This window comes from Myotis daubentonii, chromosome 18 (genome assembly GCF_963259705.1).
Source record: "Myotis daubentonii chromosome 18, mMyoDau2.1, whole genome shotgun sequence".
NCBI lineage: Eukaryota > Metazoa > Chordata > Mammalia > Chiroptera > Vespertilionidae > Myotis > Myotis daubentonii.
Genome location: NC_081857.1, coordinates 6,483,462 through 6,511,148, shown reverse-complemented (window position 1 = coordinate 6,511,148; position 27,687 = coordinate 6,483,462). Strand labels below are relative to the sequence as shown.

Sequence of the window (27,687 nt, the reverse complement as noted above, 5' to 3'; positions counted from 1 at the left end):
AGTGTTAAGTTTGGAAAATTAAGTCATGCTTCACAAAGGGAATTTTTTCTTCTTTTTCTTTGTATCAATGATGTTCAGGGGGTGTAGCTGGAATCAACAAGGTGGAGCTCTGAAAATAACATCATGATTGGGCAACTGTGTTAGTAGGCTAGACCAGTGCTGTGAGGAAAGAAACAACATCTAGCAGGTTAGCTTTCTAGATTTTGTAATGTAGTTCAGATTAGAGCTAGGGAGCCTGGCTATTGTGAATGTCAGTATCTGGCTCTATTGTCGGTCTTCACTTCTGACAAAGTATGAGCCAGTGTGAAATGGCAAGTGTTTAAGTGATGGAATAATTTCCCCTTTGCATAACTCCAGCATTTGTTTCCTCTCAAAGGAGAACCACCCAGAACTGCCTTTGATTAAGTCAAAGCAGGACGAGGTGAATGCCGCCTGGGAGCGTCTCCATGGCCTTGCTCTCCAGCGACGGAAAACACTGTCCAATGCTGCAGACCTCCAGCGATTCAAAAGGTATGAGTCCAGGCACTGCATTAGCACCATGTCCTGCGGTTAGCAATTAGTGGCCAATACCGCAAAGAAAGCCATGGATTGCCTTTAAGACAATGTGGGAGAAAGTAGTTTTAAGAAAACTGTAACCCACTCTATAGCCAAGTTTATGGTGGCTGGAGCCCAAAGCAATGAAAACAGCACCAGGAATTAGTGATGGGAGCTCTGGGAAGGCAAGGAAAGCAGATTGAGAATTGGATGGGGGAGGAAGATGGAGCTTAGAAGAAGAAAGACATTCATGAAGTGTTGACCATGACATGAGAATTTTCTGGAGGCTCAGTGGTCAGGTTGAGCAGGTCTCTACATCTCAAAGGAAACCATTAAAAGCAAGAACTCTTTACATTACTTTTTGCTGGAGCGAGGGAAGATAGAGTAATTTATCTAGCTGGGTAAATTAGGTTGGACCTTGCTGTGGGCTCTGTTTGCTCTGGGATGCCTGCTGTCTTCTTTTGTTGGAGCTCATATGGATGTCTGACAGGGATGTGACTGAAGCCATCCAGTGGATCAAGGAGAAGGAGCCCCAACTCACCTCTGAGGACTATGGCAAAGACCTCGTTAGCTCTGAGGCACTGTTTCACAGTCACAAGGGACTTGAGCGGAACCTTGCAGTCATGGATGACAAGGTAAGCCATTATTGGAGGGGTGGCTGAACCCTTGAGCTAGAAGAGGTATTTATTGACCATCTTGCATCCAGAGAACACAGTAAGTGTACTATTTCAATAAAGTCAAAATTCTGTGCTTCCACATTTGAGTTCACAACTTGTATTTGAATATTGGATATCCTTCATTTTATATATTTTGCTCCAAGTAACTTTTAAAAAAAGTTAGTTGCCTATATTTGTACATAAGGTTTTCTGGTACCAAGAATTAGCCAATGAGACACAACCTTTTTATGTGACATGACCAATAAGATGCAGCTCTGTTATATGACCTATATATTTATGGCCCAAGACAGGGCAGTCACACCAGGTGGCTGCTGTTGTGTTGGCTATTGTCATTTTTCTATTTGACAATCTAAAGGAAAAGAGGTCAGTACCCCTAACTAAATAGTCAGGTATTGCATGTTTTAAAAATCCCTGCAATACATGGTTGAAGATCACTGCCCTAGACAATACCTGATTTTAGTTAGTTTTAATAAAGGACTAATGGCAACATGTGGAAAGTCACCCATATCCATAGTTTTGCCTGCTAACCCTGCTCCTCAGGAATTGTGCTCAAAATGAGCTGGCATTACTGGAATTTCTTGTCCTCTTAAGCAGAAATGTCTTTCCGATTCCCACACTCATATTTATGGAAACAGTATACAGGCTGGTGAAGAACGGAGTTAAGTCTAAACCTTGCTTCTGTCAGTTACTAGCTGAGTGATCTTTAGCAAATAAAATACAGTATTTACATCTCAGTTATCACATAAAGGGACTAGGAATAGTTTGTACTTTATAGTTTTATTAAATAAAGACTATAAATCAAGAAAGTATATGTGAAGTGCTTAGCACGAGAGACAAAAAGTGCTTAGTAAATTATTATTAATATAGTTCATTAGCATATTAATATAAATATGTCAATAAATACGTATTCATAAACTATTATTACTTATATGATTGTTTAGTTGCATAAGTCTTCCAGGAGAACCCAGAGCGCTTGGGATTCCCACTAGGTGTCTTTTTCATCCTAAAGGTGAAGGAGTTATGTGCCAAAGCAGACAAGCTGAAGCTTTCCCATCCAGCAGATGCACCTCAGATCCAGCAGATGAAAGAGGACTTGGTCTCCAATTGGGAGCACATCCGTGCCTTGGCTACCAGCCGATATGCAAAGCTGCAGGCTTCTTTTTGGTGAGAATTCTTCCTTTCTATTATTCTACTTGCCTCTACAGAATTTAGGCATAATACTCAAAACAGAAATAAAAGAGCAAAAGCAGTAAAACAACGAGGCACTCAAACTCCCTGCCCACTCAGTAAAGGCAGAAGAAATGTTAAGTTGCCAAGAGAAGTTTTTTGCAGGCCTCTCGAATACTTAGCATGACACCTCTGCTCACCTGCACACCTTTCCTCTTCCTCTGTTTGTTTAGTTGTAAGATGCTATGAAGTGACCCATGAAACTGGGAAAGCAGCTAAAGAAATGTCAAAATCCTGGTTCTAACTAAGGAACTGAAAGAAATTTCCAATCTGATGAGAGTATTAATAGTAAATCTAGAATTATTTCCTGAATGTGGGTTGGTTTGTCAAAAACATGGGTATCATTTCAGTAGTTAATTTTATAATGAGTCATTAAATCACCAGAAAAGACTGCTTATCATAATGTTATGATTTAAAATTAAATGGTGAGCATTTAATTTTTTTTGAACTATTTTAGTGGGTGTTGTTTTTATTAATAGGGTTAAGGGTGAACTCAGATACATGAGGCCTCCTCACCCTAACTCTAGTCCCCCCTTCTCACAAGGTGCTTATTTTTATTTCTATATTGTGTGCTTATTTATCAGCCTCATTGGGGGTACTTTACTTCAAGTGCCTTTGGGGTAGGTGACCTTGTGCTGTTCAAGATGTCATACCTATGTGCCTCATCACATAATGACATGTCTACCCAAGAAATACACGACCTGGAGTCAAGGACTTACAACTTGAACCATTAAAGGAACAGAAAGTCCATCAGGGGAAGGGAAGGGGTAGAATTAGGGCAAGGAGCATATTGCACCTTTAGCTCACCTCAACCCTAACCCCTCAACAAAGTCCATTTACATCTGGTTTCTCCTTCTTGGCCTTGACCTTACCTCTCCCACAGGTACCAGCGTTTCTTATCTGACTATGATGAACTCTCAGGCTGGATGACAGAGAAGACTGCACTAATCAACGCTGACGAGCTGCCCACAGATGTGGCTGGTGGGGAAGCCCTGCTGGACAGGCATCAGCAGCATAAGGTAAAGAGAAAGATCTTCCTCAAGAGGCGGAAAGGAGAGGTGCTAAGACTGCCATAAAGTTCCTTGCTGCATTTTAAGGCATTGTGTCTTGTGGCCACAGCATGAGATTGACTCTTATGATGACCGATTCCAATCTGCTGATGAGACCGGTCAAGCCCTGCTGGATGTCAACCATGAAGCCTCCAGTGAAATTTTGGAAAAGGTAATTCATTTACCAGGATTTGTGAAATTTTGATGCATATTTAGCTCTCACTTAATCTCATAATAATATAATGATCTCTGAATGGGAAGATATTAGTAACATGATGCCAACTTTCACGTTGCTTCCTTCACATACTGCTTTAGCTAAATTGAGCAATTTGAAATTGCCAGGACAAGATGTGTGCTTACCACTGAATCCTTGTATCATAGACCTATTTAATTTCACCAATGTACATACAGCCTAATTTGAAGCCTTCATATCATTTTTCCTTGTCACATAGAATCTGTTTTGTTACTTTTCCATGATCATCTCTACATTATGAATTCTGTGAGGACTGCACCTCATTGATCTTTGGATTCCCCAAGGTGCCTGGCACATGTACTTTCTCTTTTCTCTTCAATACAATTTCAAATCAAACTGATTTTCCTTTTTCTGTGTTTTTCAAATTCACACTAACCAAAAAGCTTTGAACATTCAGTATTCCACTAAATAAAGAACTAGGCTTGCCATCATCCTAACTTCCTGGATCCAGGGGCTCATCTCAACTATCTGACCCCTCAGAGAGATTTTGCTCCAGTCACCAAGTCCCAGGAACTCTTTGGGGTGGTACTTAAAATAATATCCGTAGGCTTCTTTGCATTTCATTACATTCTAAGCACAGCCTCCAGTGCTGTGTGATGGATGACATTGAGATAACCATAACTTGAATTTCCTCAGTAATCTATGGAAACATTATAATATGGCTTTTATTATTCACAATTTTCTACCAAAGGGGTGATAGAACCCTACATTTTTTAAAACCTACCTATTACACTTAGATTTGGAGAATTTTTGCTGCCCTTTTGGTGGAGTTCACAGCAGCTGTGGTTATAAACTGGAGTTTCCTTGGGTAGATGCTTGGGCAAACACGGGCTTTTTAATGGGTTTGATAATGTCACTTTTCTCTTTCCTTGATGGTTCTTATTTGCTTTCAGAATAGGATGCAAACTTCTCAGTCTGATAACTTAAGTGCTCTATGAACTTGAAATTCATCAAATGTCCACTTTTTAAAGGCACATTATTTTCTCTGGAGCACTTTGTATAATCAACAATTACTTGGAATAATTACTTATTTGTGGCATTATGTCCTCCTACAATCCTGATTCTCCTCCCCACCCTTTAAATATTCATTTAGTAATATACTTCCCATATTTCTACTCCTTGGGTCTTCTAATCAGAATTAATCTTTTCTTGTTTATTTATGCATATTAAATGTGCTGTTCCTCTTTTATGGTATTTATCCCAATTTTTTCTATGCTACATTTATTCACTTAGCTGTTGGAACCTATAAGAAAAGTTCATCTACTGTTCATTTTTGTATCCTTCAAAATATCTTGCATTTATTAGATGCTCAGTAAAGTAGGCTTCCTGTTTAGCAGACTGAGATAAATTAATTAAAGACCTTCCTGATACATTGTCTTTTCCTTTCCAAAGATGACAAAGCTTGCCAACAACTGGGCTGCCCTGCTGGACCTATGGGACAAGCGTCAGCATCAGTATGAGCAGTGCTTGGACTTGCACCTATTCTACCGTGACAGTGAGCAAGTGGACAGCTGGATGAGTAGACAAGAGGTAACAGGAAGGATTCAACAAGTGTCCAGAACCAATTTTTCACCCCTTGTTTACCATGATGAGTATCTACAGTCTCACAACTATTTCCTTGGTCCTAAGCTTGTCCTAGGAACTGAAGAGTGAGCCAAAAGAAAAGATTGACCACTCTCTATACAAGGCTTTTACTAGTCCCTCATGAACAAATGTATGGAAATAAATACCTAAATACATAGCAGAGAGTTTGATCTCAAATGAACATAAGGAAAAAATAATATCAAATTGTAAAGGGGTTACGAAAATTGTGATGAGTTGGGCAGGATTAACCAGAGATTTTCTGGGGGATGTGAGCGGTCCTCATGAGGCAGCTTTGAGAGCTCAGAACAGTGCCTACATTGGTTGGGACAATTCTATGTGAACAGACAGAGACAAAGGTGATGAGTTCTATGAGAGGACTGGGAAGAAAGTCTGAAGCTCCTGCTGTTTGAGGTTCATCTCTAACTACTAAAGTTTTTGTGTTAATTCCCACCTCGCTCTCCAACTCCCTCACCTCCTTCCTTAGTCCTTGTCTCAGAGATATTCCAAAGGCATGTTTTTCACCAATCAGGTACAGTGCAGTGTGTCTTTCTGTCTCCTATAGGCTTTCCTGGAGAATGAGGACCTGGGAAACTCTCTGGGTGCTGTAGAGACCCTTCTTCAGAAGCACGATGACTTTGAAGAAGCCTTCACTGCCCAGGAAGAAAAGATCACGGTAAGAAATGGGTCCTGGTGTAGGTATTGGCTTCATGTTTATATATATCATAACCTCCAACACTTATCCTTAGGGAGAATCACTTTTATAACTATTAGATATAACATGAGAATTATTCCTAAGAGAAAACATCCAGAAAAATTATTATACCAATTTCTACCAATACAGTATTTGTTCCACAAAAAATAATTAGAATTTTTTAAGTATTTATGACATTTTTTTAATCAAGTAAATGATTGCCTTTTTTTCTTCAGAATAAATAGAAACTATTATATCCATAGTTTGAAATGCATTATTTTAATTTTTTTCCTTTCTAGTAATAGAGTAGGGGAAAAAAACCCAATAAGTAAATAATGTTTTATTTTTCTTTATAAGCATATCTTTACCTTTGTATTTCTCACTTAATGTCACTACAATTTTCCTGTGAACTATAAGCTACAATATCTAGGAAAACTGGTCAATATATAAGCAGAGCCCAGAGAAATGTAAGAAAGTTTTTGTGGGTCCAATATATTGTACTTTGGCTGTCTCCTAGGATGGTACTGGTTGAAAGTCACATGTAGGCACACAGGCCACCATCATTGCAATAACTAAAATAACAATCAAATTCTAAGTCTTCCCTGTTAATCATCAGACATATAAATCTTTTGTTAATCATTAGACATATAATTCTTTGGTTTATTCTCATTGGCAAAAGCAAATGGTATAAAATAATTTTATTAGTCATAAAATGTTTTAGATTATTTATTTTAGATTATTTTCCTATTATGATTTAATTAATCCATCTTTTACTCTAGCAGGTTTTTTTTTTGTGTGTCCATGAATAAATACAAGTAAAAATTTACCTCTACAGACATATGGGCAACTGGCTGGTGGCAGCAGGCTTTGGTGCCCTGGACCTTTGGCTGACCTGCCTCAGGCTTGATGCTGGTGGAAGCTGTCCTCACTTGGCAGTGCGCCCCCTCCCATAAGCATCCAGGCCAAGTACAGGCAGCCTTCAACTGCAGATCACTTTGTTCTTCCTAACAGGTAGCCCTGGGACAGTTACTGGCAGCATCTAACACTGATCTGCACTGCAGTTCCTTCAAAGAAATCACAGAAACAACACACTTGTGACCAGTTTAAAACCACCAATTAGCTCTACAAGTGGTACACTGAAAGGAGGTCTTTATAGGCACCAAATTCCACAGGGACAAATCCCGCTCCATGCGGTCAGCCCCTGCACAGGAGCCATTCCTAACAGCTAGCCAGTCTAAGGGTCATTCTGAATCACTGATGTACCAATAGCAATTAAGGCTCAACTACAACAGAAGGGCACACACAACCCACACAAGGGACAACCTGGAGTACCTGGCTCAGGTGATTGAGGAGGATGTATCACTAGGCCCCAAAGAGCAACCAAATACACAGGTCACCCAGCAAGACTGAGGGACATAGCAGATCTACCTAATACATAGAAACAAACACACAGAGAGATAAAATCGGGAGATAAAGAGACATATCCCAAATGAAAGAACAGAAAAAAAATCTCAAGGAAAGGAACCAAATAAAATGGATGCAAGCACTCTATCAGATATAGAATTCAAAATGCTGATTTTAAGGATGGTTAAAGAACTTAGAGGAAAAATAGGTCAATTCAGTGAGAACTTCAACAAAGAGATAGTTAGCATAAAAAAGCACATAGAAACCATAAAAAAGAACTAGTCAGATACAAAGAATACCATAACTGAAATGGAGAACACACTAGAAGAAATCAACTTAAATTAGATGAAGCCGAGCATCAAATCAATGATTTGGAAGACAAGGTAACAGAAAACACCCAATCAGAAAAACAAACAAAACAAAACAAAATGAGGATTATTTAAGAGACCTAAAAAAAAATCAAGCACAACAGCATCCACATCATAGGGGCATCGTGAGAAAAAGAAGAATGAACAAGAGCTTAGAATCTGTTTGAAAAACTGATGACTGAAAACTTTCCTAACTTGGTGAAGGAAGAAGATATTCATTTCCAGGAAGCATAGCCTGTTTCAAACAAGATAAACCTAAAGTGGCTCACACCAAAACACACCATAATTAAAATGGCAAAAGTTAAAAACAAAGAGAGAATCTTAAAAGCAGCAAGAAAAAAGCATTTAGGCCCTAACCGGTTTGGCTCAGTGGATAGAGCATCAGCCTACAGACTGAAGGGTCCCAGATTCGATTCCGGTCAAGGGCATGTACCTTGGTTGCAGGCACATCCCCAGTAGTGGGTGTACAGGAGGCAGCTGATTGATGTTTCTCTCTCATCGATGTTTCTAACTCTCTATCCCTCTCCCTTCCTCTCTGTAAAAAATCAATAAAATATATTTAAAAAAAAGAAAAGAAAAAAGCATTTAGTTACCTACAAGGAAGCTCCCATAAAACTTTCTGCTGATTTCTCAACGGAAACTTTTCAGGCCAGGAGGGATTGTCATGAAATATATAAAATGATGAAAACCAAGAACCTACAACCAAGACTAGTCTATCCAACAAGACTATTATTTAAAATTAAAGAAGAAATAAAGAGTTTCTCAGGCAAGAAAAGCTAAATGAGTTTATCACCACCAAACTAGTATTACAGGAAATGTTAAGGGACATCTAGAAGAGAAAAGAAGAAGAAGGAGAAAGAGAAGAAGAAAGAGAAAAGGAAGATAAATATGAATAATAAAATGACAATAACTACATCTCTATTAATATTCACTCTAAATGTAAATGAATTAAATGCTTGGATCAAGAAAAAATATTCATTCTCACCACTCTTAATTCAAAATAATACTGAAAGTCCCAGTCAGAGCAATCAGGCAAGATAAAAAATAAAAAGGCAACCAAATTGAAATGAAGAAGTAAAATTGTCACTTTTACAGATGGCATGATTTTTTAATATAAAAATTCCATCAAAAACACAGTAGAAACAATAAACAAATGCAGTAAAGTTGCAGGATACATAATCAATATACAAAATGCTATTGCACTCTTATATTCTAAAAATGAAATTTCAGAAAAAGAAATTGGGAAAGCAATCTCGCAATTGCAATGAAGGAAAAAAAAAGAAATACTAAGAATGAACTTAACAAAGGATATGAAGGATCTAAACACTGAAAACTACAAAGCGTTGTTAAAAGAAATTGAAAAAGACTCAAAGAAGTGGAAAGATATTCCATGTTCATGGATTGGAAAAATCAACATAGATAAAATGGCCCAATATTTCCCAAAGCCGTATACATAGCTAATGCCACCAAATCCCAATAGCACTTTTTAAAGAAATAGAGCAACAGATCAGATTTGTATGGAATCACAAAAAAACACACAAACTAAACAAAACAAAACAAAACAAAAACACCACACACACACACACACACACACACACAATCCAATTAAAAAATAGCAGAGGACCTGAATAGACACTTCTCCAAGGACAATATAGAGATGACCAACACGCATATAAAAAGATGTTCACCTTCACTAATCATCAGAGATATGCAAATTAAAACCACATTGAGATATCACTTCACACCTATCAGATGGATATCATCAATAAGTCAACAAACAAGTGTTGGAGAGAATGCGGAGAAAAGGGAACTCTCTTGCACTTTTAGTGGGAATGCAGATTGTGTAGCCACTATGGAAAACAGCATGGAGGTTCTTCAGAAAATTTATAATAGAACTAAGGTTTACACTTAAAAATATAATTTATAACAGAAATTAGAGTTAGGGCCTCTTTCCATGTTACCATGATCCCTTCTTTAAATAGCTACCCAAACTGTGGCCACATACTCATGGATGGTCACCGAGTTAAAACAATCCTGTGTTCTTTTGTTTTGTTTTTCAGACATTAGACAAGACTGCAACCAAACTGATTGACAATGATCATTATGATTCAGAGAACATCGCTTCTATCCGGGATGGGGTATGTTCAAGGGCTCATCTGTGCTTATCTGTGCACCCGGTCAGGGAAAGTGTTGGGGGCATGGTGACCCATGTGAACAGTGAGTCTCCTGTGTCCACATTTGGTTGAGTTGACAATGAGTTTGCTCCTGGTTTGGCAGCTGCTGGCTCGCCGGGATGCCCTACGTGAAAGGGCTGCCACTCGACGCAGATTGCTGGAGGACTCCCTGCTTCTGCAGCAACTGTATCAGGACTCAGATGACCTGAAGAACTGGATCAACAAGAAGAAAAAGCTGGCAGATGATGAAGATTATAAGGTAGGCAGGGTTTTCCAGCCCTGGACATATTCATTGGGATTTGTTAGTTTTGTGGAATTAGAGTCTTAAAGCTGAAAGGACTACAGGGTTCAGTTAGTAAGCCTCACTTTACAGATGAGGAGACAGAGTCCCACAGAAGGGCAATGGTTCCCCTGAGGCTATACATATAGAGAAGAGCCAAGAATCTAGTTTCTGGTTTTCATATACCCTGCTGCCCATCACCCTTTTTTTTTCTGGCACAGAATTTCCAATGGGCCTTGATAGAATGGTGTAAAGGAGGGACTGCTCCTTACTGAGCTCTTTGTTGTCCCTTTATCACCTCTACTGCTCCCCTCTGCTCCCTTAATGGAGAAAAACATTGTGTTTAATCCTAATGTACACTCACATTTCCTGGAAGCTATTTGGAGCTCAAAAGTAACCTAAGGGTTTGGTATAATATAGACATAGAGTTTTATAACTTGAAGGGAACAACCTCTATTTTTATAGATGAGAAAGCCAATTGTGAAGTCAGTTGACCAAAGTTATCCAATTATTTAGAAGGCAATTTAAAATAAGGGGGTTAGAGGCATGAATTTTGGAGAAGATGAACTTGGGCTTCTTTGGAAAAATCCTATATTATCATTTAGTCTTAAATGTATACCTCAGATCCTTTTGTTCATATATCTTTATAGAACTACTAGAGGCTTGGTGCATGAAATTTGTGCACTGGTGGGGTGTGTGGCCTGTGGGGATCAGCCCGCTGTGGGAGCACTGCTCATCCTGGTCAGCCGAGCAGCATTCCCACTGTGGGAGTGCACTGACCACCAGAGGGCAGCTCCTACATTGAGGGTCTGCCTCCTGGTGGTCAGTGAGCTTCATAGTGACTGGTTGACAGGTTGTTCTGTCATTCCGCCGTTCTGTCTCTGGGCTTTTATTAAATAGGATTAGAATTACTACCTTATCTGAACCTTTTATTCTTTCTGTAAAATTCTGCACCATCTGTTTGTGTTCTCTAGAGGAGTTATGGTTCTGGTGCATTTAGGGTAAACATCTCTTCTATATGGGGCAAAAGGATGGGTGGTAGGTATACTAGGACAGAAATGGACCATAATTTTCATCCTTCATGACAGCTCTGATTGATTGTTATTTCTTGTGTGAGGTGTCATGTTCAAAACAATTCCACGCTCAGTAGAAATAATTTGAGGGATTGATTAGCTATGTCTGCCACATGTATAGAAGGAAAAATTAGTCACATGAGTTTCCTAAGCAGTCTCTGAGTCTGTAACTCTGTACTAGGACAAGGACAGTTCTGTCTTCTCTCTTCTTCCTAGGACATAGTGAGAAGTAACCCCTGTCCTCAAAATGTTTCCCCCTCATTTTTTTAAGTAATGATTTTATTTTATTTTATTTATTATTTTATTTTATATTTTGCCTTGTCTCAGGATACACAGAACTTGAAGAGCCGGGTTCAAAAGCAGCAAGTCTTTGAAGAAGAATTGGCAGCTAATAAGATCCTACTCAGTAATCTAGAGAAGACTGGCCAGGAGATGATTGAGGGTGGCCACTACGCCGCTGACAGTGTGGCTGCTCGGCTGGCCGAAGTCGCCAGCCTGTGGGAACAATTGCTGGAATCAACAGCGCAGAAAGGTGAGAAGCAGAGGTTTCGTTGAAAGGCTAATTCTTAAATTCTGAAACCTCTCACATTCATCTTCACCTCCTTGAATTTACCTGGTGACCTCTATGGGAAAGATGCTACTCATCTGCTTCCCTGTGTCTTCCTCCATTAGTCAAGAAGTTTTCAAAGTCCAACCTAAATTTATCACACTATATATTTACAAATTTTATGTTTTATTCATGCATGTAGTTTTTTACTGAAACTTCTTTTTTTTAATTCACTTTTTAAATATTTTCTTTTCTTAAAATATATATTTTGTTGATTTCAGAGAGGAAGGTAGAGGGAGAGATAGAAGCATTAATGATGAGAGAAAATCATTGATTGTCTGCCTCCTGCACATTCCTGCACTGGGGATGGAGACCACAACCCAGGCATGTGCCCTTGACCGGAATAGAACCTGGACCCTTCAGTCTGCAGGCCAACACTCTATCCCCTGAGCCACACTGGCTTGGGCTAAAATTTTTCTTGATAAATATTCAGCAACCATGAATTCTGTATTGTCTATGAACCTAACACTAGTGTCCTTAAATTAAGATTTTGGTTCTATAGACAAGATATTATAACCCAGGTAAATTAAACATTAAAAGATTGTCGAGCCAGAACCGGTTTGGCTCAGTGGATAGAGCGTCTGCCTGCGGACTGGAGGGTCCCGGGTTCGATTCCGGTCAGGGGCATGTACCTGGGTTGCGGGCACGTCCCCAGTGGGAGATGTGCAGGAGGCAGCTGATCGATGTTTCTCTCTCATCGATGTTTCTGGCTCTCTGTCTCTCTCCCTTCCTCTCTGTAAAAAATCAATAAAATATATTAAAAAAAAAACAAAACATTGTCGATGCCAAATGTATTTCTACAATATTTTATTTTTATAAAAAGGGCTTGATGACTTTGTTGTTGTTTGTTTTTTACCTATCTTGAAGTATTCAGGCTCCGCAATGAGCTCTTTTAAAAACTCCCACATATCTACTTGAATGTTTCTACTAACATTGAATTTACCTGGTGACCTCTAGGCCAGTTTTCTCTAGGTTAATTATAATCAGTTATAAATAACACAAATAATGAGGTTCTTTTATTAATATTCTCCTTGTTCTGAACATGCTCTGTGGACATGGCTCTGTCCTGGTTAGAGAAGGGATCATACTGATTTTGTTTGCTGTCATTCTGAAAAGTAGGGGGGAAATCCAACTTGACTGTAACAATAAGAAATAGCCATACAGTAATTGCTACACAGAAATAATGTAAATAATTTTTATAAGTTCATATAATGAAAAGTTTATCAGGGAACAGTGTGCATAATCAAGATTTTTTTTGGAAGAGAAAGTTGTGGTGCACGGTTTGTGATGAAGGACAGGCACTAAGAGGGGCCAACAAAGTTCTGAGAAAGACATTTATTAAAAGACACTTCAAAATTGTAAACTGAGCCCTAACCGGTCTGGTTCAGTGGATAGAGCATCGGCCTGCGGACTGAAGGGTCCCAGGTTCGATTCTGGTCAAGGGCGTGTACCTTGGTTGCAGGCACATCCCCAGTAGGGAGTGTGCAGGAGGCAGCTGATTGATGTTTCTCTCTTATTGATGTTTCTAACTCTCTATCCCTCTCCCTTCCTCTCTGTAAAAAATCAATAAGATAAGAAAAAAAAATTGTAAACTGAGCCAACCCCAAGTGTTATACTTCTCTTGGAAAATGCAGTGTTTGGGTTTAAATCCCCTTGAAAAGGAAGTCTCAATGGAGAGCAAGAAATGACATATGAAAACACCCAAGCTGTTTAAAATCGAGCACAGCAGCCCTGTACCTCACTGGGGATTAATTTATTGTTTTTCTTTGTCTTGGGAACATTACTTTATTTGAAAACAAATGCCAAGAAGTTCTACACATTTAAGGTGATTTCTTGTATAATGTTATATGAGAGTTATTCTTTTCATTGGATTATAAAATATATTTCTGCTTAAGTGGGTGGAAGGGATATTATTTGTCATGAGAAGCAGTGACGGTACCTGTCTTATACTTGATGTCCTTCCCCAGGGACCCAGTTGTTTGAAGCTAACCAGCAGCTGCAATTTGAAAATAATGCCGAAGACCTGAAGCGCTGGCTGGAGGAGGTGGAATGGCAGGCCACCTCGGAGGATTATGGGAAAGGCCTGGCTGATGTACAAAATCTACTCAAGAAACACAACTTCTTGGAGTCTGGTGTGGCTGCTCGTCAGGTTTGTTGCTAGCTCTTTACCAGTTGTAGGCCAAAGCATCTGTATATCCCCTGACCAAATTCATCACAATTGATTATTATTAAGAGAAAGAGATCAAGAAATTAAAGGTAAAAATTCAAGATTTTAGTTGGTAAACAGCCTCTTCCCAATATTTCCTTTTATATAGCCATTCTCCTGGTTGCCTGGTGTCTCTTGTCAGAACACTGTGGCTGATATAAGGCTTTATTGACTTTTCTTGATATAATACTGCACACTCAATCCAGAATCATGGATTATGTATATATATAGCCTGCCAATTGCTGGTTATATGATCTTTGGTGTGTCTTTTCAACTTTTCACACCTCTATATCCTCACCTATAAAATAAGGGTTTAGATAAAATTGCCTCTTCTTGTTTGAGCATTCTGCAATTCCAAGCTTGAACATATCTTTCATCCTACCAGTTTTGTTTGTTTTAGTTTAGAAAATTGAAACCTGTACAAGTAACATGACTTCACAGAGAAAATTAACACCAGGGCCAGGACTATCATACAGATGTCTAGGCTCTTAATTTCAAGTTACACCCGCTTGAAGTCCCCCCAGACTGTTATTTAAAATACATGTATCTAGCAAGTTTCTAGACCATAGACACTGTACATATGAGTTTCCAGAAATGTTAATGGAAATTCAATTCCAGTCGACTCAATTTTTCAACCTTGGGAATCTTAGCTTGTGTTTAAAATCATTCTGCCATTTCCTAGAAGGTCTGGTTAATCTGTCTTGTTAAAATACACTTTTATGATATTTACTTTTTGGTCACTTTGGGTGAAATGGGAAAGAAAGAACAATCTATAGAAGACAGAGCATACAAAACAAATGCAATCATTTATACGGCTCTAAGAATGGCTTGATGGAGCTTGAAATAAAAGGCTGGGGATAGAAAAACACAAACTGTGTGAAGATGGCTTGAAATCTAACATGGAGGGAGAGAGTTTGGAGCAGATTTAGAAAGGATTTGATGAAAGATAAATAAAAACACACAAAGAGGAAGAACAGCATGTGTAAATACATAATAAATATAATAAATATGTGACCCTTTGAGGAAATTTAGGGCATCTACTCACCAGGAATTGGTTCTCTTGGCTGGGAAAGAGGCTAAGATATACGCTTGCAAAAGAAATTTCAAATATGGAATATTATAGTTAGAAAGGATCTTAAATGCCCTCTAGCCCCAAATCCTTATTATATAGACGAGGACACTGAAATTAAAGTAGGTAAAAGGGCTTTTCCAAGATCAAGTGGCAACTGACTGGCAGCCAAGAGTAGAAGTTACATCTTCTATCTTCTTAGTCTGGGCATCTTCAACAACACTAGAGGTTTTCAAATAATGCAGTAGATCCATAACGATGATGATAATTATGATGTTTCAAAATCACTCTACTACACTATGATGTTTTCCAAAGTTAAAGTATCCTAAGAGATGAAAAGAGTTGGCTAGTGAGAGATATTAATTTTAATTCTTTAAGGAGCTTTTACTATTTTATGAATAAGTCTGTATATGTTTTAAGAAGCTATTGGTGGTTAATGGTTTGTTCCAAATTGAGACAAGATATATCAAAACCTTTATAGGTTGAGAATTGGATATCAAAATAGAATAAGTAAAACCAGCGCTTACTGTTCATTTACCTCTTGAAGAACTTTTTTTGTGCACTTTTGTAATTTTTTATTTTTATTTATGTCTTAATGAATTCATTGGGGTGACACTGGTTAACTAAATCATACAGATTTCAGGTGCACAATTCCACAACACATTATCTGTACACTGTATTGTGCATTCTCCACCCCAAGTGAAGTCTCCATCAACCACCAGAAGAAGTTTCCTTATGTACTTCTTTCCCCTACTCCAGCAAAAAGGCAAAACAAGCAGACAAACAAAAATCCTATCTACGTGCTTCTGCCAGGCCATTTATAATTGACCTCACTAATAAGAAGGAACACATCTTGTGTATCTATAGCATATAGAAATACGACTAAAATTTTCTTTCCAGGGAGATCTTTTGGAACCCGGTTTCTATATTTCTCCTTTCTTAGATAATGGCTCAAATGAGGACTGTGATTTCTTCCATTTCACACAACTGGGTATTGACCAAGGCGTGCCTTTACATTTCTTTTTCTGAGGTTTTGACATTTGTTTTGTGACATCACATGTCATCTCATAGGAATCATTCCTGCTATGCAACAGAATTCAGCCTCAGAAGTGTCTATGTTATTTACAAGTATAGCTCATTTTAAAGGGAGATGAAGAGGATAGAAGGGGAACTGAGATTGAAAAAGCCAGGCACCATTTTCCTTAGGACCAAACTTGCCAATAGTCCCACACAGTTTAGGTTCTATAGCTCTGGCATCTCTGCTTTCCTTGGCACACACCATCAATATTTAGTCCTTTCTCAAATGGGGTTTGAAAGCTACTTTCCCACAAATCGCTCTTTTAGATTGATGAAATGGTCCTCAAAGCAGCAACTCGAGTTCACTGATTTGCTTAGAAGTCCTAAGACAGAACAGAATGGGGCTGATTCTCTCCACGGCCTCTCCCCGAACCCTCATCCCTTTCTACTGAACGGCAGGGTTTCCTGACACACAGTCAATGTCTTCCTTAGGAACAAGTGGACACCATCACAGACCTGGCGACGTATTTTGAAGAAACCGGCCATCCCGATGCTGGGGACATACGGGCGCGGCAGGAGTCCCTGGTGTCCCGGTTTGAAGCCCTGAAGGAACCGCTGGCCACCCGGAAGAAAAAGCTCGTTGACATTCTTCGCCTGCAGCAGATTTGCAGGGACACGGAGGATGAGGAGGCCTGGATCCAAGAGACCGAACCCTCAGCAGCCTCCACCTTGCTGGGTTAGTGCAGACTGAGCGAGTGGAGCCTGAGGCGAGCCCCCAGGCCTGCAGATTGTTTGAAGGATCTGGGATACAATAGAGGGTGGGGCAAAGCTTGCTCTCAGCTCCTTCCAATCTTCCGTAAGAAATTGTTTGAAAAATTTGAACTTAAAAGTTTATGTCCTAAAATCTACACGAACAGGGCCATGAACTTAAGGTCTTTTGGAAGCTAAAGTGCTCTGCTCTTGGCTACTTGCTCTAACGTAGATTATTGCCAAGGTTCTTGGCTGAGCAGTCATGGTGAGTGTTTGAGGTACCAAGACTTTTTGTCTATATTGTTGATGAATCCCTTTTATAACCAAATGAGCTGTTACAAACATAAAAGGGGTGAAATAGCAGATAAAGGACACATTTCCTTTTTCTCTGGAAGCTATCAGTTTACCATTGTCAGTGCCAGGACACTTGCATTGAAATAGAGAAAAAAGTGGACATAAGTATAATGTAAACTTAATATGCACATATTGGGAACATCTATAAGGGTCTAGAGACAATGGTGGCAATGGAAGGCTAGTCTGGGAAAACTTTCGAGAAGAGAAAGATCTCTTTGAAAGGTGAACGGGCATAGAAAGTTTCTAGAGAGGCATTTAGTGTGAAGTATAAGGAAGGAAATTTTTAAGGAAAAAGAGGTGAAGAGTGGATGGGAACAGGGAGGAGTCACTAGGGATCTAGGAAGATGGAGGAAATTGATAAGACATAAGATTTATTATGTGCTTTTTAATGATAAGCAATGAGCCCAGACGGTGTGGTGCAGTGGTTGAGTCTGACCCCATGAACCAGGAGGTCATGGTTCAATTCCTGGTCAGGGCACATACCCGGTTTGCAGGCTCAATCTCAAGTAGAGGGCATACAGAAGGCAGCCAATCAATGATTCTTTCTCTTCATTGATGTTTTTATCTCTTTCTCCCTCTCCCCTCCTCTATCTGAATTCAATAAAAACATATTTTTTTTAAAAAAATCTGATTAATGTTAAGCTATGAGTGAGGCATTTTTTATGTTATATCTAATCCTTACAAACAAAAATTTAAAACAGCTAACATTGTGCCAATTTTATGGTGAAAAAAACACACACTAAATTTAGAGGATTTAATAACTCCTTGACACCCATAAAAATTAGGAGCGGAAGACCCTGATTTTTGTACCACAATATTTTGAAAGAAAATCGGTTGCATAATATTGGAAGTTGATCTGGAAAGTTATTTGCCTTTCTCCTATCTTCCAAAGAGAATGGTGATTTATTTATCATTTTTTGTTAGGGAAAGAATTGAATTTTCTTAGTACAGAGAAGCAAGGGAAATAACAAAATTGAGCAGAGTTAACTCAGACAAATAATATAGATTTCAACAAGCCCACTCAGTGATTAGAACCTCAAAGGAGAGACCTGGTAGATTCAAGAGTAGGGTAGCCTCTTCTTATTGCACACACTACAACAATACCAGACCTTAAACTTGTTTTTTCTCTGTAGGCAAGGACCTGATTACATCAAAGAATCTTCTGAATAGACACCAAGTCATCCAGGCTGACATTGCCAGCCATGAGCCACGCATCCGAGTGATAACTGATAGGGGAAACAAGATGGTGGAGGAAGGTATGTATGATTCAGACTGAGTGGAACCGTCACCCCTATGCCGAACTCCAGGGATTTAAGGGAACCTAAAGACACCAGATCCACCTTACCATCTAGTACAGAAGTTCCCCCTGGGCATTTCTGACAGACACAATGTTTGTATATGCTAATAACAGGAAACTCTACCTCATTTCTATTGTTCCGTAAAGCCAAAATTATCAAAATAAAGTACATTACCCTAATAATCAATATAATTTTCTGTAAGAGTTATAAAATTCAAAATTTAAGGTCCAAACCCCATAAAACAAATCAAATACTTTTCCCCTATGGGAACTTCCAAGTCTGCAAAGACATGTCTGAGGTTCCCGCTGTCTTATAGTCATGATAGTAAGTAGCACCACATCTTCACATTTTTTGCTTTAATTGTCTCAATGTCTTTCCTCTTCCTGGTCCCCCATCTTCACAAACCCCTACTGGTTAAATGTTGTTCAGAACCAAATATCATACACCAGGTGTGGTATAACCAATGCAGACTAAATCAGGATTCTCCCTCTATTGACTCAAAAATAAATTGCTGCCAGTATCCAGCTATCAAAAGTATAGTTTAAAAGAATGCTGAGCAAAATTTTAGAGCACAATTGAGTGATTCAAACCTAAAAATGTTTGTTTGGTATTTCTATTTTACTATAGTGACTTGTTTTATTATTATTTTAATTTCTAGCTGTAATTGTGAATTTTATCTATTTCTCTTTCATTTCTTTTAGTTTCATGTATTTTGAAGCCCTGTTATTAGATTCATGTATATAAGCTTGTTATGTCTTCCTGATGAATTTAAATTTTTAACATTCTGTTATAGCCCTCATTATCCGCGGTGTTACCCTAAAGCAGGGGTCCTCAAACTACGGCCTGCGGGCCACTGCAAATACAAATATTGTATTTGTTCCCATTTTGTTTTTTTACTTCAAAATAAGATATGTGCAGTGTGCATAGGAATTTGTTCATAGATTTTTTTAAAACTATAGTCCGGCCCTCCAATGGTCTGAGGGACAGTGAACTGGCCCCCTGTTTAAAAAGTTTGAGGACCCTGACCTAAAGGCTACTTAGGAAAACTTTAGCATAGCCACTCTAAGTGTCTTTGGCTCCTGTTTGCATAATATGGATTTCTCCATCCTTTTGCTTGAACCACTCTGTTTATGTTACAGCAGAGTTTTTATCGTGCTCGCTTCAGCAGCACATACACTAAAATCGGAACAATGCAGAGAAGATTAGCATGGGTCCCGTGCATGAATAAAGCAGATTACTTATAGGCAGCATATACTTAGATTTTGCTTTTATTTTATGCAATCTGGTCATCTTTCCTTTCAATTGGAACATTTATTTATTTATTTATTTTTTCAATTGGAACATTTAGACCACTTATATTTAAAGCAATTATCAATATGGATAAATTTAAATGTAACATTTTGATATTTTTTCCTTTGTCCATCAGTTTCTGCTTTCTTTGGATTAGCAGTATATTTATTATAATTTTATTTACTATCTCTCTTTGTTTATTAGCTGTAGTCCCATGGTATGTGTGTGCGTGTACATTCATGTGTTTCATTCTAGGGTAGTGATTCTCTAAGTTTGTTTTATGGTTTTCATCATCATGCTAAGACATTTGCCTTTTTAATAATCATTCTTTCACAAGTGTACAGTGAAGATTTGTGGGGTCTAATGGCTAATTGAATATATATTTGTGTATACATTTAGATGTTTTCTGTTTTGATTTCTGATATGGCAATTACCCATACATATAACCATATATGAAAAAACTTAAAGTGGTCCCCAATAATATTTAAAATAATAAAGGAATCCTAGAATTAAATTTTAAGACTAATCAACTCTGGGCCAAGGGTGGGGAACATCTGGCCTGCAGGCCATATAAGGACCAAGAAATCATTTGGTCTGGCCCTGCCAAGGCATCAGGGGTGAGTTAATTAAATGTTTGACCAAATACAGCAGGCTCATTTTTAATTTGATAGTTTAGTATGGCCCTCGAATGATGTTAGAAATATCCACATGGCCCTTGGTAGAAAAAATGTTCCCACCCCTGCCCTAAGGGACCTCTCTGGGCAGCGCTTTTCTCTTCAGTTCAGCACTGGGTTCCACAGGCTCTACCTGTCTTGTCTTCCCATAACTCATTTCTGTCTCCTCCACTCAGTGTGATCACTAGTTCTGTCTGGGTTACCCCTCCCCCTTCCATCCCCTCCCACCCCCAATGCTACAGTCTAGAAACCCAGGCATACACTATGGCAGTCATAAGTCATGCCTCCTTTCTTCTCCTTCTCTCAGGAGTCACAATCCTCCCCCTATTGTCTGAAAATCATTGCATTTTATAGTTTTCTGTCCTGTTTTCTAATTGTTTAGGTGCAGAACAATTCCTGTAGTAATACATTCTTTATAGACATAAATGGAAATATGTTGAATTTTCTGTTTAGTCTAGAGAATACATGTTTTTGCAACCTTGAGTAGCACCCACACACAGGTATTTTGTTTTCAGGTCTGTATAACAGAACATAGCACCCAATTAACCACCATGTAAACACACTTACACCACCACACATACACATCTATCCCGCATTAGCATCCAGCATTCTAATTTCCAGAAATTTAAGTAAAATGGCAGATTGAGTACATCAAGCATAATCCTCACACCTCCCTTTCTCTCCCCAAGATCACCAAAAGGATTGAATTGTAGTGAATGGCAACGAGGGTCACACTAACCTTTTCTATCTGCTCCATAGGACACTTCGCTGCAGAAGATGTGGCCTCCCGGGTCAAGAGCTTGAATGAGAACATGGAGTCTCTCCAAGGTCGAGCTGCTAGACGGCAGAACGATCTTGAGGCCAATGTCCAGTTCCAGCAGTACCTGGCCGACCTGCATGAGGCAGAGGCATGGATCAGAGAGAAGGAGCCCATTGTAGACAACACTAACTATGGGGCGGATGAAGAAGCAGCTGGGGTAAGGCAGGCATGGGGATGGACGTTGTCTCGTGTTCACCAAGTTGATTTGTGGGACATTTACAGGTTTTATTAGGTTATTCAGGTATTTCAGAGTGATATGATAGCTTTTGGGTTTCACCTGATACCCTCAGAGCTGGCAGAGATCCTAAAAGATACTTTACATTTTCCTAATCCCACAGAAAGCTGTGGATTCCCTAGAGATAATTTAAAGTCAAAAAGGCATGACTAGAGATCCCTGCCTGTCTTCATCCCAGCTTCAGTTTCCCAGAGTAACCTTCAGATTTCACAAATCAACCATAGTTTTAAGCATTAGTCACCTTAAATAGTTTTTTTGAAATACAATCAGACAGACATCTCGGGACAAGAAAAAAAAAATCAAAGATCATGTTAACTTTTATATCAATTTCTTTGCCTTGCTCATTGTCCTGTGGGAATACAATATAGTATTTCATAAACATTTAGGACAAGAAGTGGTTAAAATGAGCATCTAAATTTATGAGTGTTTAATCCTACAAAGTAGCAGTATCAGCAGCATCCTCTTTTAGCTATGATGTGTGTTGATAAAATGCTTGTGAACTTTTGACTTCATGTTGATTGAAGCAAATACATTGAAATTGTTATTTATTTACTTACTTATTTATTTATTTTTGACAGTATTACAGTTGTCCCCTGAATTCCCCCACTTTTACCCCCTCCTCCCAGGCCCTGCTCCACCCCAGGCCTTCACCACACTATTGTTTGTGTCCATTAGTTATGCATATATATATATGAGTTCTTCGGTTAATCTCTTCCTGTCTCCCCTCTCCACTCTCTGGGACATGCCAGAAGTTGTCTGTTCCATGTCTTCATGTCTCTGGACCTCTTTTGTTCATCAGTTTATTATGTTCACTAGATTCCACTTATAAGTGAGGTCATGTGACATTTGGCTTTTTTGATGGTTTATTTCACTCAGCTTAATACTCTCCAGGTCCCTCCATGCTGTTGCAAAGGGTAAGAAATCCTTCTTTTTTACAGCTGCATAGTATTCCTTGGTGTAAATGCACCACAGCTTTTTATCCACTCATCTACTGATTGGGACTTAGGTTATTTCCATATCTTAGCTATTATAAATAGTGCAGCTATGAATATAGGGGTGCATATGTTCTTACTGATGTGATTGGTGTTTCAGGCTTCTTAGAATATATTCCTAGAAGCAGGATCACTGGGTCAAACTGTAGTTCCATTTTTAATTTTTTTAGTAAATTCCATACTGTTTTCCATAGTGGCTGCACCAGTCTGCATTCCCACCAGCAGTGCACGAGGGTTCCCTTTTCTTCACATCCTCGCCAACACTTGTTTGTTGTTTTATTGATGCTACAGGTGTGAGGCGATATCTCTTTGTCGTTTTAATTTGCATCTCCCTGGTGATCAGTGACTTTGAGCATCTTTCCATATGTCTCTTGGCCATGTGTGTGTCCTCTTTGGAGTTATTTATTTTTTAATTTCTATTTTCTTGTACTTGCTAATTTAGGGTTAAAACATTTATATTAAATAGAAAATGTGTTTTGCCAGGAATTAGGTCAATCAGATAACCCAGGGGTGCTTACAGACCTCTGTGGATTGCTTCTCATGATCTTCTCATCAACAAACCCAGGTTCTTCTGAAGAAGCACGAAGCCTTCCTAGTGGATCTCAATGCGTTTGGAAACAGTATGCAGGCTCTACGGGATCAGGCAGAAGCCTGCCAGGTAAGGAAAAGGGGTGACAAGAGTCACAATGCCCACAACAAAGAAAGAGAAATTCTCTTAGTTCCTGGGTTTTGTTTTCTATAATCCAGGAAATAATTGCAAAGAAAATAGTAAGTTCTATGATCCTTATATACAAAAATTAACACCTTCATAGCATCTACAAAGATTTAGACCATAAGGATTTCTAGAAAAGTGTTATTTTTCACTTTTCTCTTTCCTTCTGTGTATATTTTCACTATTCTTTTTTTTATTATCTCTTGTTTGCATCTCTTCCTCATATATTTCTTCTTGATTCCTTTTCTTCCTTTATTAGTCTTTTCCTATACCAACACTTATTAAATGTCTACCATATGCAAACATGAATAAAAACAATCCAAATTTTTAGGAAAATTGTAGTCTTTGTTGTTGTTAATTCTCACCCGAGGATATTTTCCCATTGAATTTTAGAGAGAGTGGAAGGGAGGGGGAGAGACACAGAGAGAGAAACATCGATGTGATAGAGACACATCAATTGGTTGTGTCAGACCAGGGATGGGGATCTAATAATTTAAAGGTCAAAGGGTTAGAGGATTGCTAGTGGAGGTCCAGAGAATGAACAAGGTGATGAGAGATAGATAATGGGTCTTTACATTTCTCAAATAATATTCTGAAACATTATGTGTATAATGATTTAATATCTGCTTTAAGAACTGATGGCTTAGGGCATTTAATATATTTCCAACACAATACACACTCGCTTGCTCACTATGTGTTCACATTGCCAGCCTCCCTGTCCCCCGAGAAGTGTTCGGATGGAGCAATATCTCTGAAAATGCCATGTTGAGATCTCTTTGTTACTGTCAGCCATGTCAGAGGCTCCTTTCTCTTGTCAGGCCCAGGGAGAGCCCCCCACCCCCCGCCCCTCTGTCAGGTTCTACAGAGAGATGATCCCAGTGGGTAACTTACATGGACTTCTTCTGGTCTTGTGTAGCAGCAACAGGCTGCCCCTGTGGAGGGCGCAGCTCGAGAAGAGAGGGTCGTGGCTTTATATGACTTCCAGGCCCGCAGCAACCGAGAAGTCACCATGAAGAAAGACGATGTCTTAACTCTGCTCAGTTCCATCAACAAGGTGAATTTTCCTTCTGACCTTCTTCCCATCAACAGAGGGGCTCCTCCACAGCCCTGCCAGATATCCATGTTTCAGTCAGTCACCATTTTCCCAGTGTTGTTTCTCCTGGTTAAAAAAGTTACACAAATAAACCTTAAGGTTATTTATTTATTTATTTTTTTGGTAACACAAACTTAACTGTCAGCTTTGTCGCATCATCTGGTTTCAACCAGATTCACACAGTTGGAAGGTGTTGTCTATGGGCTGGCCACCCTCATTCTGAGGACTCTAGTTCAAAAGTAACAGCATTGGTCCTGCTCTGGGGTCCGAGAGCAGGGGTGATGGGAGAAGGATCTGAACTGTGGCAAGCAGCCTGTGCTACAGCCGTAGAGGCAGATACTTCAGGCTCCTGGTGAAATCCGCACACCTGTGTTTTCATCTCTGTTCCCTACTGCACTCCCCACCCCGTGCTCTTGTTCTGTGGTTCTGGTCTCTTATTTCATCACTCGCAAGTAATAACTACTGGGTAACCATAACCAGGTGCAAATGTGTTAAGAATTTTGCTGTGTTTAGTATGACAGGAAAATTCGTAAAGAACACGTATGAAAGGTTTACTGGCATAAAGAAGATGCAGAATTGAGGTTGACTTCCAAGAGCTGATAGACTTGGCTTGTAGGAGGGGGAGCGTGTGGTAAGCTTCTCATCCCTGCAAGGATGCAGTGTTCTTAACCCAGCGTGGCAGACAGATCTGCCAGGACACAGCAGTGTGGTGGTAGCTGTTACTAAAGCATAGCTAGCTTTGTCCGTTTAAGTAAATGGGCTTAGCCACAGAGGGTAAAACTAGCTGGTTATCCCGTATCTTAACACAAACTGGATCTTTGATACGCAGCTGTATTTAATGCTGAATGATTTGTTATCCTCTCTAGTTCAGGCACCTTTGGGCAAACCTTCGTCCTCGTTTGAGGGGTTTTGTTGTGGAGTCTTTGTACATGTTTTTGCAGGTATTTGCCTCATTCTATCCCTGTGATTTGCAGGTAGACAGATGTGATTCAGAACTGTGTTCTAAGGTGTTTCTTGTCGTGGAGTCATTGGTTTGCAGCGATAAGTTTTGCTTTCCCACTAAATGGGGGAGGGGGTGGTAATCCACGAGACAAGCTAAATTGTTAGAAGGATTCCTTGATTGGAAAAGTTAGCTTGCGTTTTATTGCTGGTTCCTGAAAATAACCTGGAGATGCTCCTGAGTTGTCCCATCTACTGCCTTGATTGCTTGGATCTCACCCATCCTTTCCCTTTAAGAAAAACCAAGTCCTGTTACAGAGCTCTCGGTATTTTACAGCTGACTTTTGTAAGAAGCACTTTTCCCAAATAAAAATAATTTAAAAAAAGAACTATCTTTGGTTTTTAAAAACCTTATCAAAGTTAAAGGTCTAATATCAAATGTCACATTTCTTAATTTCAGAAGCTTATTTCTTTAATTACTGAAACTAATTATTTATATTCTTTTTTTCTTAACTGTCATCTCAATGAAATTAATAGCCTTTATTTTTTACAATATACTAGTATTGTTGATAGTATTACAGGTATCTCCCATCCCCCCTCCTCATCCTCCCAGCCCCTACCTCCCCTCTAGGTCTTCACTACCCTGTTGCCCATGTCCATGGCTATGCATATAAGTATGTAAGTTCTTTGGTTATAAGTGAAAATTATAATGCTCCTCCCAGAAGTGATGGTTCGCTTCCCTTGACTATCAGCCGGTGTCTGTGCTTAGGGACTTAGTTGAACCGTCTCCTGTTTGTGGCCTTTTCAAGAACTAAAGCAGGAGTGGGGATCTGCTCTCCCTCCAGGACTGGTGGAAGGTGGAGCATGAGGATCACCAGGGCTTCGTGCCAGCTGTCTACGTCAGGAAACTGGCCCACGATGAGTTTCCTACGCTCCCACAGCGGTGGAGGGAAGAACCAGGCAGCATCACCCAGCGCCAGCAGCAGATTGAGGACCAGTAAGTTCTGGAGGCTGCACGGGTGTTTGGCCAAACTTTTCCTACTGGCCGAAGGCACTTCTCATGACTGCATAAGAGCTAAACGTAAACTTAGGGTCTTTCAAACACTTTATTTATTTATAAAATATATTTTTATTGATTTCAGAGAGGAAAGGAGAGGGAGAGAGAAAAAGAAAGATATAAACATCAATGGTGAGAGAGAATCATTGATCGGCTGTCTCCTGCACGCCCCCCTACTGGGGATCAAACCCACAACCCTAGGCATGTGTCCTTGACTGGAATCGAAACTGGGACCCTTCAGTCTGCAGGTCGACACTATCCAGGGAGCCAAACCAGCTGGGCTCAAATACTTCCTTTTTACAATGAAGCCAGAGAACCCCAGTACCATTAAGCCAATTGTCCGAGGTTAGACACCTAATAGAGTCACATCTTCTGACTCCCTGACTAGCCTTCTTTCAAGGTTATAAAAAGGCTTGCTGGCTTCCATGTGAATTTTGTTCATTCTGCCAGGCTGCTTCATATCCAGTTGTCAGCAGGAATTTCAAAATTTCACTTCAATTAGATGTCGCCAGTCACCACTGGAACATTGACACTTATTATTTTTAAATGGAACACTGTGTGTTTGTTTCTCTGCTCTCAATGCTATTTTCCTTCTATCTGTATTTCCTTCTCTTCTTTACGGTTTTTCTTTTGATTTTCACTCTCTCTTTTTTTTGTCCCTCTCATCCTCTCCCTCTCTCCCCCTGCCTCCTCTCTTCTGTGCTTTCTCCATCTTATATTTCACCTTTTCCATTCTCTTCCTTCATACACCTAGGTATCACTCTCTCCTCGACCGGGCAGAACAACGCAGACGTGGTCTGTTGCAACGTTACAACGAGTTTCTGCTGGCCTATGAGGCAGGCGACATGCTGGACTGGATCCGAGAGAAAAAGGCAGAAAACACTGGCATAGAACTAGATGACGTGTGGGAGCTGCAGAAAAAGTTTGATGAGTTCCAAACGGTGAGAAAGAGGAGCCATTTTTTCTAGAGTCCTAGACAATTTTTTGAGGGTTATTATTATTTATTTTTATCCCATACCTCCTCCTAAGCAACTCTTTAATTTCAAATTTGATAAATATCTATCACAAACCTGCTGAGAGTTCCACATTTTAAATCTTTCTCTGGATATTGTAGGTGCAAGGGAAATGCAGAGGAAAGTAGTCACCCAACTTTGAAGCCTGCGATTCCTGCTACTCCCAAGTCCTACTGGGAGTGGTGATCTCCCTGAATTCTTCTAAATTTGCCCAATACCATGCTGTGCTCCTGATACATAGATGCAC

General features: G+C 39.4%; 1 protein-coding gene and 1 non-coding gene across 2 annotated transcripts in view; both read left to right on the top strand.

The window, feature by feature from the left end:
* Window positions 1-27,687, top strand: part of SPTA1 (spectrin alpha, erythrocytic 1) — a 67,324-nt gene that overhangs the window by 6,993 nt on the left and 32,644 nt on the right. Inside the window, exons 5-22 of the mRNA XM_059673555.1 lie at window positions 377-510; window positions 1,025-1,169; window positions 2,221-2,375; window positions 3,322-3,457; window positions 3,558-3,659; window positions 5,133-5,270; window positions 5,887-5,997; window positions 9,848-9,925; window positions 10,065-10,220; window positions 11,642-11,846; window positions 13,889-14,070; window positions 16,706-16,949; window positions 18,451-18,573; window positions 21,339-21,556; window positions 23,192-23,284; window positions 24,255-24,392; window positions 26,216-26,367; window positions 27,182-27,368. Coding sequence (XP_059529538.1) covers window positions 377-510; window positions 1,025-1,169; window positions 2,221-2,375; window positions 3,322-3,457; window positions 3,558-3,659; window positions 5,133-5,270; window positions 5,887-5,997; window positions 9,848-9,925; window positions 10,065-10,220; window positions 11,642-11,846; window positions 13,889-14,070; window positions 16,706-16,949; window positions 18,451-18,573; window positions 21,339-21,556; window positions 23,192-23,284; window positions 24,255-24,392; window positions 26,216-26,367; window positions 27,182-27,368 — 2,697 coding nt within the window. The remainder of the gene's footprint in view (window positions 1-376; window positions 511-1,024; window positions 1,170-2,220; window positions 2,376-3,321; window positions 3,458-3,557; window positions 3,660-5,132; window positions 5,271-5,886; window positions 5,998-9,847; window positions 9,926-10,064; window positions 10,221-11,641; window positions 11,847-13,888; window positions 14,071-16,705; window positions 16,950-18,450; window positions 18,574-21,338; window positions 21,557-23,191; window positions 23,285-24,254; window positions 24,393-26,215; window positions 26,368-27,181; window positions 27,369-27,687) is intronic.
* Window positions 19,768-19,874, top strand: LOC132221419 (U6 spliceosomal RNA). The gene has a single exon (XR_009449973.1). It is a non-coding gene; the product is annotated as a U6 spliceosomal RNA (small nuclear RNA).